Source organism: Ceratotherium simum, chromosome 29, assembly GCF_057802395.1.
Source record: "Ceratotherium simum simum isolate JZ-2026a chromosome 29, ASM5780239v1, whole genome shotgun sequence".
In the NCBI taxonomy this organism is placed as follows: domain Eukaryota; kingdom Metazoa; phylum Chordata; class Mammalia; order Perissodactyla; family Rhinocerotidae; genus Ceratotherium; species Ceratotherium simum.
In genome coordinates this window covers 14,083,252-14,100,359 of record NC_141928.1, presented here as the reverse complement: position 1 = coordinate 14,100,359, position 17,108 = coordinate 14,083,252, and the positions used below count along the sequence as shown (strand labels likewise).

General features: G+C 37.0%; 1 protein-coding gene across 1 annotated transcript; it reads left to right on the top strand.

The window, feature by feature from the left end:
* The first annotated feature begins 489 nt into the window (after positions 1–489).
* LOC106800736 (olfactory receptor 1J4-like) lies at positions 490–11,592 on the top strand. The gene is made up of 3 exons (XM_014781937.2): positions 490–716; positions 951–1,211; positions 10,645–11,592. The coding sequence occupies exon 3, from the start codon at positions 10,654–10,656 to the stop codon at positions 11,590–11,592; it is 939 nt and encodes a 312-aa protein (XP_014637423.2). The 5' UTR covers positions 490–716; positions 951–1,211; positions 10,645–10,653.
* Positions 11,593–17,108: the final 5,516 nt, after the last annotated feature.

Sequence of the window (17,108 nt, the reverse complement as noted above, 5' to 3'; positions counted from 1 at the left end):
AAGCTTTAGTGATTTTATTCCAATTTGCAGAGTTTCACATCTCCTTAAAAAGAACTGATTGATACTTGTCTTCTAGTGCCCATCTCATGTTTTACCACAGTCAGTTACCGAGGTTTGACCTGGCTTGATATGAAGATATAAACTCCTTGAATGTAGAGACTTTGCATTTCTCATTTGCTCTTATGTACTCTGTGCATGCACAGTACCTGGGACAAGGCTGCTGTTCAATACATTTTGTGTAATAAAAGAAAAAAAATGCCTTCTGGATCCCATGGAAGGAAATCTTTTAGGTATTGTGGGGTATGACGTATCATTGGACTCCAAATGAGACAGACTTGTGATTTATGTATCAACAGGTGTGAGAAATAAACAGAAGTATAGTTAAAAATAATAATTTTCACTTAAAAGGACATTGCTATAATGTTTTGGTTAATTCTAGGTTCTTGACTTTTCCCACTTTCCTTTATCCCCAGTAGAGACATGAACAGCATGAGGAGGGAGAACCAAGACAGTGTGTCTGAGTTCCTCCTCCTGGGGCTCCCCATCCCACCAGAGCAGCAGGGTATACTCTTTGCCCTGTTCCTGGGCATGCACCTGACCACAGTGCTGGGGAACCTCCTCATTATCCTGCTCATCAGGCTTGGACTGTTGCCTCCACACCCCCATGATTTCTTCCTTAGCCTCTTGGCTTTCACGGATATCCTTTTCTCATCTATTGCTGTCCCAAATATTGTTTTGCTTTGTTTTTTATCATTTTATTTATTTATTTTTTCCCCCAAAGCCCCAGTAGATAGTTGCATGTCACAGCTGCAAATCCTTCTAGTTGCTCCACGCGAGACATGGCCCCAGCATGGCGGGAGAAGCGGCGCATGGGTGCACGCCCGGGATCCGACCCCGGACCGCCAGCAGCAGAGCGTGCGCATCTAACTGCTCAGCCACGGGGCTGGCCCTGCTGTCCCAAAATTTTTGATGGACAGGCATACTAATCAAAAGTCCATCCTCTTCACAGGGTGCATTTCACAAGTGTATTTTTTCATATTGTTTGGTTGTCTTGACGATTTCCTTTTTTCAGTGTTGGCATATGACAGGTATGTGGCTATCTGTCACCTACTCCCCTAGACCACCATCATGAGGAAGGAGCTTGTGTCTCATTGCTAGTTGGGTCCTGGTTCTTCTGCTGTGCACATGCCCTGTTGCATTCTCTTCTCTTCGTCCAATTGCCCTTCTTTGCTGCCAATAACATCCCCTACTTCTTCTGTGACCTCACTGCTCTCCTGAAGAGTAGCTGCTCAGACACCTCCCTCAATGAGCTGATCATCTTTACCGAGGGAAGAATGCTTTTCATTCTGCCTTTAACTAGAGTCTTGGTCTGTTATATCCAGATAGAGATGACTGTCCTGAGGGTTCCCTCTACCAAGAGGTTCTTCAAAGCCTTTTCTCCCTGTGGCTCCCATCTCTTTGTGGTGTCCTTCTACTATGGGACTATTGCAGGTGTTTACTTTTTCTCCTCATCATCTATCTCCAATGATAAAGACATAATTACTTCTGTAATGTATATGGTACATTATACCATATGGTATAATGTATATGGTTCAGCCCCCATGCTGAACCCTTTCATTTACAGCTTGAGGAACAGAGATATGAAACATGCTCTAGAAATATTTTTTGATAGGGTTGATTTCTTTAAGTCACAATCACTAAATCTATAGCAATTACACATTCAAATGAATGAGGAAACTATTAAACCTGGACAGACATTCTGAATGTCCAGTTTAATCTGGCTGCACATACAACCCAGGGAGGTTGACCTTTCCCACATCCATCTATGTATCCCTCATGTGCAAGCTTTTATTACCCAGATGGAATTCAATGATTCCACATTTTATTAACAATGATTAGAATATATGATGCTTTATTACAACATGCTCATTGAGGGTGGGGGCAGTGAGGATGTCAATTGACAAGAGTGATGAAGGAAGCTCCTCCAGTCCCACCATCTCCAAGAAAATCCTGCCTTTCTTCTCTTGGCTTCCCAGGGTCAAGGTAAGGAGGCAGTCAAAAGGAGTATCACAGAAAATTTTGCTTACATAAATCGAATTTTCAATTTTTAAAAAGCTAACATACAATAAACTTTCAATGACTTTTAACTTAATTTACTTTAAATTATGGGCTCATATGAGTTTGTCTACCTTTAATAAATATGAAGAAATGATATGATTTTGAAAATGTGCTGTTTTATTCCATATTTTAATTACTTCTAAGAAAGGAATGTGAAGAAACCTTCTGGGGTGCTATAAATGTTCTCTATCTTGGGCACAATTGTGGGTGATGAGTAGAATGTGGTTCTTAGTTACTGAGGCCTACGTAAGATGCTCAGAATATGTAGGAGTGGGAAGAGTAAATGCAACCAAGTTTTTGGGGGAGACCTGAGGATCCAGATTGAGAAATAACTATATCTATACAAATATCACACTCAAAAAACACTAATAATACTGGGAGCTCACTTTTTAACAAGAGCAGCAGTAAAAGATTGAAGGAAATCAAAGGGACAAAGGAGTGACATCTTTAGTAAAGTGGAAAAAAAAGTCTGCCAAACCTAGAATACTACATTAGCAAATATGTCCTTCAAAACTGAAGGTGAAATAAAATTATTTTCAGAAAAACAAAAACTGAAAAGAAAAAATTGCCAGCTGAACTTTACTAATAGAAACAACAAGGAGTATTCTTTAGGCAGAAGGAAAGTGACTATAGGAAAAACTAGAAAATTCAGAGGTATTCATAAGATTCGTAAATATAAAATTGGATATTGACTTAACTAGAAAACACCAAAGAAAACAATATCCTATGGGGATTATCTGAATAATCCTAATGTGACACTTCTGTGAAAATAAATTTGGAAACTCAGTTGAATTAGATAATTTTCCAGGGAAATACATATTAGCAAAGCTGACTCTGTATGATATAAAAAGTCTAAACACTTCAATTTCTGTAGAATAAATGGAGAAAGGTATTAAGCAACTACTGCATAAAATGGAAGCAGGCCCATACGATTTCATGGGGAATTCTACATATGGTTAAAGACCTCATAGTCTGAATGCTACATGAATTGTTCCACAGCATTGAAAATAAAAGAAAACATCTTAATTTGTTTTATGGATGAAACAAATATGACATCGATGTGTAAGCATGATAAAGAAGTACAAAAATAAAATTTCAAGTTGACAGTACATATGACTATTCATGCAAACATAGTCAGTAAAATATCAGCCAATAGAACCCAACACCACATTAGTAAAATAATACATACAACCAAGTGGGATTTTCACAAGAATTTGAAGTTAGTTCATTATTAGAAAATCCTTAATATAATACAACAAATTAATAAATCTTAGGTTAAAAATCATATAACTCTCTCCATAGATGCTGAAAAGGCCTCAACAGAATTTGATAACAATCAAGAAAAAAAAAGAATTGGTGGATCCTCTCTTAATATAATATATATTAAATGAAATATACATTATATATATAAATATATTTTATTATGTACAATGTTATATTATGTATATTATATATAATGAATATATATTTATATGTTGTACATATTTTATGTAAAATAAATTGTATATTATATTATTTATATTATTATACATAATAAAATAATATTCTTTAGTTATAAAGCCAATATGTACTTAATAATAAACCAGTAGAGGCATTTCTATTAAGATAAGGATCAAAACCAGAATCCTCACTAATCAACATTTTGGTGAATATATTCACCAATCAACTAGATTAATGACATCAATTAAAGTCATAATAGTTGGAAAAAAAGAAGTAAAAACTCCTGAGGACTTCCTACCTAATTTTAATACAGGAAAAAAAAAGATATTTTGAAAGCAGAAATTGTATGGAGGTACTGCAACTGCATAGTCAGTTCAAGAAATTGCATGTAGTCATCAGGAGTTAGACATTTGTCAATCCCGCCTCATTTCCCCTGGATCTTTCTTCACCAGTAAACTCACATCTTGACAGACAAAACTGCCTGTTCACCAGTTCCTCCATTTTTAGAATTCAACCTGAACATAAAATGGGTCATACTTAAACAGACCCAGCCATTTCTAATCTCCTTCCAAAAATGGACAGTTGTGTGTCATCTTCACAATGAAATTGATTTTAATTCAATACCCTGGTTTCCTGTTCCTCTGATGAAATCCAATTTGCAGCCTCTCTCTTGTTATCCACCATGTTCCCACAGGACAGTTACTGTTTTAAAATGAAGTTTCACTTTATTTCCATGTTTAGGCCCTCATTCTAAGTTTCTATTTGGAGTACCTTACTGAGTATATTTCTTACCTAGACTCAGTCCTACATTATTATTCAGTTTTCCCTGCAAAAATATTAGCATTTTGTCTTGAGTGCAAGCTCATGCCCTGATCCATTGGGATAAGTCTCCAGGTACAAAGTGTTGGAGAGAGTCTTTTTTTTTTTTTTTTTCAACTCTATAACCCTAGTTGTTATGCCACACTGGGCACGGTATTTGTAACAGGATGCCAACTATTTTTCTGAAGTCACATGAGAGATTTAAATCATCTTTGTAGGCCATTCCTGTTGCGGAGGGTTCTCTGCTGCAATGAGGCTGCCTCTCCAACCTGTCAATAACTATTCCTAGGCCTCGGGCCCTTCCTGTCTCTCCATTCTTGTCTTATTTGTGTAAAATTCCTTCAAATCTCCAGACAAGGGATCTAAACTTTTAAACAATATTCCTCCTTAAGATGTTAGGAACTAAAGTCAATTATTTCATACAGGTCCATGATCTAAAGCAATTAGTAGATTCTACTTTTATAATTTATAATTATAGCTCTTATTATTCTCAAGGTGACAATATCTGTTATTTTTTTTGGAATGATCTCCAGGATGTATTGTTAATAGAAGAAAGCAGTGAGTCCAAGTGTACCTGTAACATGCTACCTTTTGTGTAAAAATGAAGGAGAAATAAGAGAGTATACTTGTATCTGCTCATTTGAGCAAAGTATCACAGGAAGAAGTCAGAAACTAATGAGTTTGTTTTTCTAAAAGGGCTGTGTGGGAATGTGTGGGAAGGATGGGGAGATGGGTGTACCTATTTGTGTGTTTTGACCAGGTTATCTTTTGCTTGTTCAAAAGTGGGCAAATAAAAAAGAATGGTAAACAACAAAGAAATCTAATAAAAGCACAACAAGTTGAGCCAGCCCTGGTGGCCTAGTGGTTAAGTTAGGCACACTTCGCTTTGATGACCTGGGTTCGGTTCCCAGGTGCAGACCTACACCACTTGACTGTCAGTGGCCATGCTGTGGTGGTGGCTCACATACAAAAAGAGGAAGATTGGCAGTGGATCTTAGCTCAGGGTAAATCTTGCTCAGGAAAAAAAAATGCAAAGCAAATCAAGTTAACTATATTTCAAATAAATAATATGATTAGAGAGAAGTAGAAATTAAAATAACTAACCCACGTAATTCTTGACTGCAGTATTTTGTCTACAAACCGTTACAGTAAAGAAAAAAACTGTAAAAATATTGAGCTGTTTTAAGCAATTTTGTCATTCATGGTGATATGGGTTCAAGATTCTGAAGTTACTTAGCACCTATTCTAGGATTCAGTGAATAAGTAAATATGTTGTTGAAGAAGGGAATGACCCCTCATGATCAGAGAAAGGTACCACATACAGGGAAAAGGAGAGGCTGGGAAGAACTCTGGTGGCACTGGAATTGGAGACGTCAGTTTGAACTCATGGTTTTTAATACATAAATGAATAAGTTAAAGTTTATGTATTATATATCAATATTTATTCTATTCTCATCCCCCATTCTTTTCACCCTATTCCAAACCCACCTTCTATGAGTAACCATTTCAACTAGTTTCTTGTTTATACTTCCTTCTATGATACATATACACACACATATACATACATACATATATGTATATATGTATGTATATGCCTTGTAAGCGATGAACATATCTAACAAATTTTCTCTCTAAACACCATTCTTCTCTAAAAGGAGCCCAAATGCCTTAGAGCAATGGGTGATTCCAGGGCTGGGGCCAGGAAATACAAAGATGATCTGGGAAAATTTTGCTGACCCTAAAGGAAGGAAGTGTTCTGCAAATAGTGGGGACACAGGAGCCAGCTCAAAGGGGGTCCCGAATACTTAATCTCGAATAACTTGAGTTTCAAAAAGTATAACAATAAACACACGCACACACATAGATAAAGAGAACAGATTGGAAGTTACCAGAGAGGAAGGGGGTGGGAGGAGGGCAAAAGTGGTAAAGGGTCATATATGTATGATGATGGATGGAAACTAGAACATTGGTGGTGAACATGCCGCAGTCTATACAGAAGCTGAAATATAATAATGTGCAGCTGAAATTTATACAATGTTATAAACCAATTTGACCTCAATAAAATAATTTAAAAAAAGAATGATAACTCTAATGGATTATGATTCAGAGATTAAATGAGACTATATGAATCCATAATGATGTAAATAAATTAATGTAAAAAAACAAATGGTAGAGAAGGGAAACTTCTCTCTTACAGAGAACTATTATGTGTACAACGACTGATGGGATGAGAAAAATCACCATTTGGCCACCACAATTACAATAATTGTTTCAGGCAAGAATTACTTCATTCTTATTAAGTATGATGTTATATAAAGTGATTGAAATTTTAAAAAGAAATAGCATGTTTATATAACTGCAAAATATCTACAGGTTATATTTATTAATTTCGAAAATAAAAATAGTAACTTTACAGTAGAGAAACCTTATAGACACCACCTTAATTAATAGACCAATATTCAAAACCCCCAGTAATTGGAAAGATTGATATAAGCTGCCTTCTGATAATGTGCACTGTGTTGTACCTGCCAAAGATCTATAGGCGGAATGTGAGATACGTGTATACCTACATACTAATAAAGCAAAAATGGTTAAATATTAACTTTTGGGGAATCTGGGTCAAATGTATATGAGAATTTTTTGTATTACTTTTACTTTTCTGTAAGTCTGAAATTATTTCAAAATAAAAAGTTAAAAGAAGCCTTTGTCGGTGCCTGCCCAATGATGTAGAGTTTAAGTGGGTGCGCTCCGCTGCAGCGGCCTGGGGTTCAGATCCTGGGCGCGGACCAACGCACCACTTGTCAGGCCATGCTGTGGTGGCGTCCCATATAGAGTGGAGGAAGATGGGCATGGATGTTAGCCCTGGGCTGGTCTTCCTCAGCAAAAAGAGGAGGATTGGCAGATGTTAGCTCAGGGCTGAGCTTCCTCGCACACACAAAAAAAGAATCCTTTGTCCATCATTACTCAATGAGACAGAATAGAATATCCTACAGGTCTAGCTCTAAATTTAAAGTTAGCATCTAGGCAGACAACTATGATCTTCCAAAATATTCTCATTGCAGCCTCTGTCAGAAACAGAATATGAACTGCATTTATTCTCCTGTTTTCCTCCCTACTTGATCATAGGTTGACATGGCTGTTCACAGTTCCTGTCCAGCGGTCCTCTCCTACCCCTATGTGTCCCACTAGGTTCTCATCACCACTCCCTCTCTTTGCACCTGTTTCCCACTGCTGCTAGCCCTGGATGCCTCACCATCCCTTAATAGTTTCCCTTAAACTGGCCAAGACCTTTGTAAACAAGCCATTATTACATCTTTTTTAAAAAGAAAAAGAACTTTGTCCAAGCTGGAATCATGACCAAGAAGAAAAGTATACCTGGCCTCAGAGACTCCATCGCTTGGGAGTCCATTCCCCTCCAGCTTCTGGACACACAGCTCCCCAAAGGGCAGCAATAACTTGGCCAATTAGCCTGCAGTGACTCCTCCCTGACCCAAAAGCCTGGAAACACTGTTTCTCTCCTCTTGATGGTTGTTAAAACATTATCTGTTTGCTCATTGCTCCACAGTTGGTGAAGGAACATGAAAATCTGTAGAAGTGCTGAGGCCACAGATATATCTTCTATTTGTCTGGATTCTGACTCTCCTGAAGATCAGCTGAGGATCTGGGCAACAGTCTGGAGCAGGTTTCTGAGGTCAGCAACAATGAGCACAGATCTGAGGGAGCTGGAAATCTGAACTTGGTGATGGGCATGCCTTGGTGCTGGTGGGTTTGTGTATGAGTATCTCTGTGTTCATGGGTGTTCGTGTGTGTGTATGCTTGTGTTCACGTTGTTTGAGTATTGCATGCATGGGTGTGTGCTATGTATCTGACTCACAGTCTGATTTTTTTCCTGAGTTAGACTCAATCTGGGCTCTGTTTTAGTGCATATAGATCCAGTTATCAGCCTCTTAACATACGATTTAGGGCCTCCTGGTTCATGCCTGTGATCTTAAATATTTGCCTTCTGTTATTATGATGGGACATTTCCCCCACTGGGTGGGTGCCACAGCTGAGCAGATGAGAGCTCAGCATCAGGAGTGAGATTGTTTTCTCTACTGCTGGAGAAGAAGATGTCCAACCTCACCAAAGAAACCAGGTCAGAGGGTTTAAACCTCTACTCAGCAGTGTAGGTTAGTGTAGCTTTGATCTCTGTTTGTGGGTGATACACCCATGTGTGAGAGAAGGAAGGTATATTGTTCCTTTTGTCTGTGTTTATGTTACCATGTACGTGTTACCACGGTCATGGGTTGGTGGTGGTTTAATGACTGTGCCTGTGTGAATAGGCTTCGCTGTCCCATGCTGATCCCTTCCTTGGGAAGGATGTGTGGTCAGAAGGGGCTGAAGCACCATTCTCAGTAACGGAAGTGTGTGTGCTCCTTGTTGTGGTGACTGTGTGGCTGTGTATGCATGTGTATTCTTGACATGCATTTCCTCTGCGATTTTTGCACTCTGTGTGGCCTTGTGTGTTTTGGGTGATGTGTGTGATAGTGATGAGTTATGTATATATGGTGAGTTGAGTGTGTGCGTCAGGTGACCAGGTGTTTTGATGTGCATTGTGAGTTTGTTTGTGGGTGAATGGTACATCATTGTGTGTTGTGTATGTCTCACTTTGGTTTTATTTATGAATTGTGTGTACATGAGTGTTTATGAACTGAACCACATATTGACTGTCCAACCCTTAGGATGGGAACTGGTCACAGGCGGCTTGGATCCACAATCAGCGATGTGTGTGTGATTTGTATGTGTTTTGGGGACTTTTGATTTTCCCCCACTACTCAAATATTTCCTTTAGTACCTTCCTCTGGAGCACCGTTGACTGAAATAACCAAAGTGGCAAGCAAATCCCTGTTTCTGAAAGGGAAATAGTGATTATCATATATCTGAGTGTGACTGTGTCACTCAGAGTGTTTTAACCCTTCACTTAATATCCCAGGAAAAGACACATTAGCATCCTGCTGTGTGAAGTTAGAGTGCAGAACCCCTATCAAATGGTGGCAAGAATTTGGGAAACTTACTTAAATCTTTGGCCTCAGTTTTCAATCTATAAAATGGAAGTCATTATACTTGCTTCATGAAACTTACAGGACCTCATTAAATATTTACTGTTTGAATAAATGATAATGAATGTGAGAGTCCTTTGTCAATTGGAAAATAGATCAGTATAAATGAAGGGAACTACCTGGGCAGGAAACTGAGAAGATTTTGATCTACTTTGGCTTCTTTGTAGCCCTAAATCAACACAGGGTGTCTGGTGCTCCTGACCAAAGATGTAGGAAGTTTCTACGTGTAGTGGTTAAGAGATGGATCTGATCACACAAACATATTAGATAGAACTTCATGAAGTAGTCAATATATTATAATTTTTAACCTAAAAAATGGAAATATTATAGTTTATATATATATATATATAAAATTTATATCATTTCTGTTTCTATATCTTCTAAGAGCTGAAATGGTAAAAGCACATACATTTTTAGTGCTTCTGAAAGTATTTTTTTAATCTGGGAATGTAAGTCTGATGTGTGGATTTAATTAGGAAATGTAGGTAAAGTTTGTAGCCTAGTACCCAAATGTTCATCAAAATGTTCACCCTTCTTAAAAAAGAGAGTTTGTGGACTATTCTGGTTTTAAATGACCATCCACTTCTCAAGTGACCACTAGTTTATTGCCTTAGGTCAATGGAACCCAGCGAGGTTCACAGGAGGAATGTGACAATACTCCAACAAGACCTCCTCAATATTGGGGTCTCACGTTACTTTAAGGCAAAAACAAGTGATACCAGTTTGCTGAGGCTCATCTTCTAATTTTGTCACAGTGAATTATTATGATTTGGCTCTGTCTTGGTGTAGTGAATTATCTCTCTATTCTTATCAAGATCTACACTCACAAAGGGCAGGAACCTTGCCTTTCTTTTTCACTGCTGCAATTGCAGTCCTTAGTAGAAGTTCATGTTCAGACTCAGTGTTCAATAAATAATGGTTGAATAAAACGATGAACACTTTCTTGCTTCTGTGCAATAAGGTCTTGTTGCCTTCTTTTGGATGTGATGGTTTACAGGAGCCAGACTGGGATAGAGTGAAGATACACACATCCACATATATGAGAAATTAATGAGTGTAATTAAAAATTCATTGATTTCCCAGAGAATTACAAGATGAGATGTGATGGTCCTGATAATCTTTTCTAAGTTCCTGAGATTCCCAAACCTTCTTCATCCCCAGCATATAGAAGAGCACTATGAAGACTGAGAACCAGAGCAGCATGTCGGAGTTCCTCCTCCTTGGGCTCTCCTTCTCGCTGGAGCGGGAGGTCTTATTCTTCACCTTGTTCCTAGGGATGTACCTGACCACAGTGCTGGGGAACCTGCTCATCATCCTTCTCATCAGGCTGGACTCTCGCCTCCACACCCCCATGTACTTCTTCCTTAGCCACTTGGCCTTCTCTGACATTTCCCTTTCATCTGTCACAATTCCAAAGATGCTCATGAACATGCAGACTCAGCAACAATCCATCCCCTATGTGGGGTGCATTTCTCAGATGTGTTTTTTCTTAGTTTTTGCTTGTCTTGATAATTTCCTTCTCGCAGCGATGGCATATGACAGGTATGTGGCCATCTGTCACCCACTCCACTACACAACTGTTATGAGGCAGGAGTTGTGTGTCTCCTTAGTAGCTGGGTCTTGGTTATTCTGTTGTGCACATGCTCTTTTGCACACCATCCTCTTGGTCCAACTGTCCTTCTGTGTTGACAATACCATCCCCCACTTCTACTGTGACCTCACTGCCCTCCTAAAGATGAGCTGCTCAGACATCTCCGTTAATGAGATGGTCATTTTCACTGAGGGAGGAATGCTTTTCTTTTTGCCTTTGAGTAGCATCTTGGGGTCATATATCCGGATAGGGTCCACTGTCCTGAGAGTCCCCTCCACCAAGAGACTCTTTAAAGTCTTTTCAACCTGTGGCTCCCATCTCTTTGTGGTGTCCTTATACTACGGGACACTTGCAGGTGTTTACTTTTTCTCATCATCACGGAGCTCCAATGACAAAGACATAATTGCTTCAGTCATGTATGCAGTAGTTACTCCCATGTTGAACCCCTTCATATATAGCCTGAGGAACAGAGACATAAAACAGGCCCTATTAATATTTGTCAATAGGGCTAAGTTCTTTAAGTGACAATCACTAAATCCTCTTAGTGCAGTCATGAGCACAGTGAGATATACCTCCTAAAATTATTGTGTGTTTGACAACTCCCTATAACTTTAGAAGAATATGCACTCGTCTGTAACATATAGTGTTGCTACCATGTTACCTAGGTCCAGTTTGCTACTTGGATTGCTAAATGTTCTTTATTCCTAATTATTTTTTTCTGCTTACTCTCATCATCTCTTATAAGATATGTACAAATTATTGTGCAAAACATGACACACAATTATAATTGTGGAGCTGCCTTTTTCTCCTTTTAGATATAACAGTTTTTGCTTTACATTTTTTATGCTAGATCATTGAGGACACACAGTTTTAACATCATGATCTGCTCCTGACGGACTGATTCTTTATATAGTGGTGTGCTGAATTTGACCTTCATTGGCTTCAAGCTGATTGTGCATATTTCTCTCCAACTCCAAATTCAGTGACATTATGTTGGGAGACTGAAATCAGCCATAATGCGAATAATGACACTATGGAAATTAGAAAACACACAGATCAAGGCTTTCTAAAAAAGAGAGAGAAAGAAAGTCATTTTTTGTGCATTTAACAGCACACCATTGCGTTTATAATTAGGAGATATTCCTCTTTATCTCTACAGTGACTCCTACTTTAACATCTCCTATACTTCTTCTGATATTATATGGGTATACCACCTTGCTTTTGGTTAGTGTTTTCATAGTATTTCTTTTCCATCACTTTATTTTAAACTTTTCTATATCCTTATGTCTGTGATATGTCCATTGTTAACAGTGTAAAGTTGGATTTTGCTCTTTTTATGCAAATTGGCAATCATTATATTTCTGGAGAATTTGATCTGTTAACACCTAATGTCATCATGATATATTTTAATTAATATTTCCACATTACCATATCTTTTCTGTTTGAGACCTCTGTTTCATAATGCTTTTCTCTGTTTCCCATTTTATTAAGTGTTTATTTTGTTATTCCATTCTCCATCTATTAACTTATTAATCATACATTATTATTTTATAATTATCTTCTATGCTTTATGTTGATATTACTTCTTACTTTCTCTTTAAAATATTTTCCTTTTAGTATAATATACATAACATGAAGTTTACCATTTTGACCATTTGAGGCATACAATTCAGTGGCATATACATTCATCACCACTATCTCATTCTAGGACTCCAAAAGGAAATTCTATGGAACAACAATGCAATTGAGTACTTTTCAGCTGTGAAAAAATAATGACAAAGATATCTATTAATCAATACAGAGAAATTTCCAGCATATATGGTTAAATGGAAAAAAAAATGTGTAAAAAAAGCACCTATACCATGCTACTTTTTGTGGGAAAGTGAAGGGGAAATAAAATATACATTTATCTGCCCATTTGAGCAAAAAGCAACACAAAAAGAATAAGTCAGAAACTAATGAGATTGCTTACCTACAGTAGGTGGGTGGGAATGGGGTAGAAAAGGCGGAGTGGGTGGGAATGGGGTAGAAATGGTGAAGAGATGAATATATTTATTCATACAGTTTTGACCATGTTATGTTTTACCTACAAAAAAGTAAATAGAAGAGGGTGAGGAATAAAGCAAAATAGAATAAAAGAAAACAAATGAACCTAACTATGTTTCAAATTACTACCATAATTAGAGTAAAGGGGAGCATAACATAAGTAACCTAAGTAATTGTTGAATGCAGAATTTTGAATATATTCTCTAATAATAAAGAAAAATTGTAAACAAAGTTTTTGAACTGAAGTTAGTTTTTTCTTAAGAGTGGTATGAATTCAAGATTCTGAAATTAGTTAACATATATTCAAAGATTCAGCAAGTAAGTAAACATGTTGTGGAAAGGAAATGATGGCTCACTATCAAGGTATTGATGCAAATAATCAATAATCATTCTATTGTAAAGAAAAGAAGAGAGTTTTATCAGAGCCAAACTGAGGAATATAGCCAGAAAGTCGCATCCTTCAAGGGCAGAAAGCTCTCTGGATAAGAGTGATTTTCAGGTCAGTTATATACCATTTTAAAACAAAGACATGTACATCAAGCATGACAGGGGTACATTCCTTCAAGTGTTCAAGAAGAATATCCTTACAGATTATTGTGTACACAGCAGGTCAAGATGGCCCTTGTGTCACAGGAAGGGAGACATTAATTCCTATTTTTTAAAGAGTACTGGCATCATAAGAAGGGATGTAGTGATTCTTACCTTCAAACAGTACATTTTTAAATTTAGAGTAATGATTAAAGCAGATAACAGTGTATATTTGACAGGCTGCAAGTCAGGCTTCTTCATTTCAAATAAAATTCAGGCCAAAACAAGTTCAAACAAGAATGGCTTCCCCATATACTTTAATTTATAAATATTTTATTATCATTTTCCTCTTTTGATTTTTAATCTTTTGATAGAAAGCATTGATGATCAAATATTGTCCCTCAATGCCAAATTGGTTACTTCTTGTCCTGGGTCCATCGGGTCCCTCGAACTGGGCTTTATTTCAGTTGACCTACCCAGTAACATTCTCTGGATAAATACCCAGCAGTGGAATAGCTGGATCGTATGGTAGTTCTGTCTTAATTTTTCAGGAATCTCCATACTGTTTTCTGCACTGGCTGCACCAGTTTGCACTCCCACCAGCACTGTATGAGAGTTCCCTTCTCTCCACATCCTCTCCAACACTTGTTATTTCCTTTCTTATTAATTATAGTCGTTCTGATGGGCCTGAGATGATATCTCATTGTAGTTTTGATTTGCGTTTCCCTAATAATTAGTGATGTTGAACATCTTTTCACGTGCCTATTGGCCATCTGTATATCTTCTTTGGAGAAATATCTATTCACATAGTTTGCCCATTTTTTAATTGGGTAGTTTTTTTTTGTTCTTGAGATGTATGAGTTCTTTATATATTTTGGAGATTAAGCCCTTTAGCAGACATATGTTTTGCAAATATCTTCTTCATATTGTTAGGTTGTCTTATTGTTTTGTTGATGGTTTCCTTTACTGTGCATAATCTTTTTAGTTTGATGTAGTCCCATTTGTTTGTTTTTTCTATTGTTTCCCTTGCCCGGTCAGAGATGGTACTTGAAAATATGCTGCTACCAATGTTGAAGCAATGTAGGTGACCATCAAGGGATGAATGTATAAAGAAGATGTGGTGTATAAACACATAGGAATACTACTCAGCCATAAAAAAGGATGAAATCTGGCCATCTGTGACAACATGGGTGGACTTGAGGGTATTATGCTTAGTGAAATAAGTAAGAGAGAGAAAGTCAAATACTGTATGATCTCACTTATAAATAGAAGATAAAAACAACAACAAGCAAACACATAGAGACAGAGATTAGATTAGTGGTTACCACAGGGGAAGGGGGAGGGAGGAGAGTGAAAGAGGTGATTAGGTACAAGTGCATGGTGATGGATTGTAATTAGTTTGTGGGTACTGAACATGATGTAACCTATACAGAAATTGAAATATATGATGTACACCCAAAATTTATATAACATTATAAACCAATGTTACTACAGTAAAAACACGAAGGAATCTGCAAACCCTTGTCTACATGTGGCTCCCACCTCTTTGTAGTGCTTTTAAACTGTAGAACTATTGCAGATGTTTTCTTTTTCTCATCTTCATGCAACTCCAAAGACAAGGACATAAATGCTTCTGTGATGTGCACTGTTGTCACCCCCAGGCTTTCATCCAGAACCTGAGGAATAAGAATGTGAAACGTATTCTACAGAACATGTTCGGGACCAAGGACACTCCTTGGTATCATTAATTCAATCTCACTGTCATGGGCATATATGCAGACTGTGTCTCCTTCAGCAGTTGTAACTTGGCCAGCTCTTACTAACAACCCTTTAACTATTAGCCACTCCTCTCTTGCCCTCATTTTATGTTTCCTCTCATCTTTATGCTCATCAGGTTGTTCTTTTTTCGATACCTGCTCTCTGAACTCTGTGTATTAATGCTCTGCAGTGAAACTACAAGCCCTCCTATAGCCTGATGATGTTCACTGCAAGCTTGCAAGACTTTGGAGCCACTTCCCTGGGCTCTAAGTACACCTGAAATTTTTACAATGTTATAAACCAATGTTACTGCAATAAACAAAAAATTAAAAAAAAAAAAAAAAAAAAAAAAAAAGAAGTATTGGATCTCCATTTTTTCTTTATAACCCTCTCTATCTGCTACTCATACCAACACATACTAAAATGAATTTTCATAGTACCACTCAAATTCGTTTATTTTCATGTGCGAGAAATTCAGACATTACCAAACTGTAAAATCTGTGAAAGAATTGAGTAACTATCACAGCTGGCATTCATTAAGCATTTAAATGTATATTTATTACTCCTCTGCACAATCTTGTTATAAGGGTGTTAATATTTTTCATATTTACAGAGAATCAAACTAAAGCCCAGGGAGTTCTATTAGGTAGCTCCCTCAAGACCTAAGCTCAGAAATGCATGACTTCAAAAAACCATGTGTTTAACCATATTACTTGATTGCCATTATCCTGATTTCAAATACAATTGACCAGTTTGGCTGTTTTATATAAAAGCATAGAGTATGTCCTCTTTATTGTTTCTACTTTTGTTTTGCTCTACATAGTTATAGTTAACTTTTCTCATGGCTTTATAGCTTTTGATTGTATCTATATTATTTAACCTATTCATAAGTTCTAGTTTTGATTGACATTTGGGCTTTCCCTGTTTGGGGTTTGTACATATACCTAGTGATGGAATTTTTGGATGAAAATTTATGTATATTTCAATTAATTAATATATATAATTTTTTAAAAGTTAGACAAAGTGCATGTATGAGTTTACACTCCTCTCTGTAATGTATAAAAAGGTGTGGTCCACTTACTCATCAACATTTATACTGTCCATCTTTTCCACTATACACCTTCTTATTAGCTTGTAGAAGTACCATGTTGATGTTTTAATTTGCATTTGTCTGATAACTCATGTAGTTTATCTCCATCGCCTATGCTTATTGATCATTTGGGTATTTTCTCTTGTAAATGATCTCTTTCTAGTCAATTGCTGCAGTTTTATTGGGTGGTTTTTTTCTTTTTCTCATTGGTTTCCTGTAGTTCTGTATGTATCCTGGATATAGCCTTTTGCTGGACATATGTATTGAGAAATTATTCTTTCATTATGTGATTTCATTTTCATCATCTTAATCAGTCTTTTGATGAACAGTGTTTACAGAGCTTAACGTAGGCATATGCAACCATTTTTTTTGTATGTGGCTAACTCTGTGTCTTATTTAAGAAGTATGTTTCTACCAAAAGATCTTGAAGATATTCCTCTAGGTTTTTACTTTTAAAAATTCTTAATTTGCCTTTAGTATGTGAATATAAATACATCTGGGTTCCCTTTGGGTGTACGTTCTAAGATATGGACACAAATTAATTTTCTTCCACATCAATATGCAATAGATATACAACAATTCATTAAAAAATCCATCTTTTCTCCATTCCACTACAATA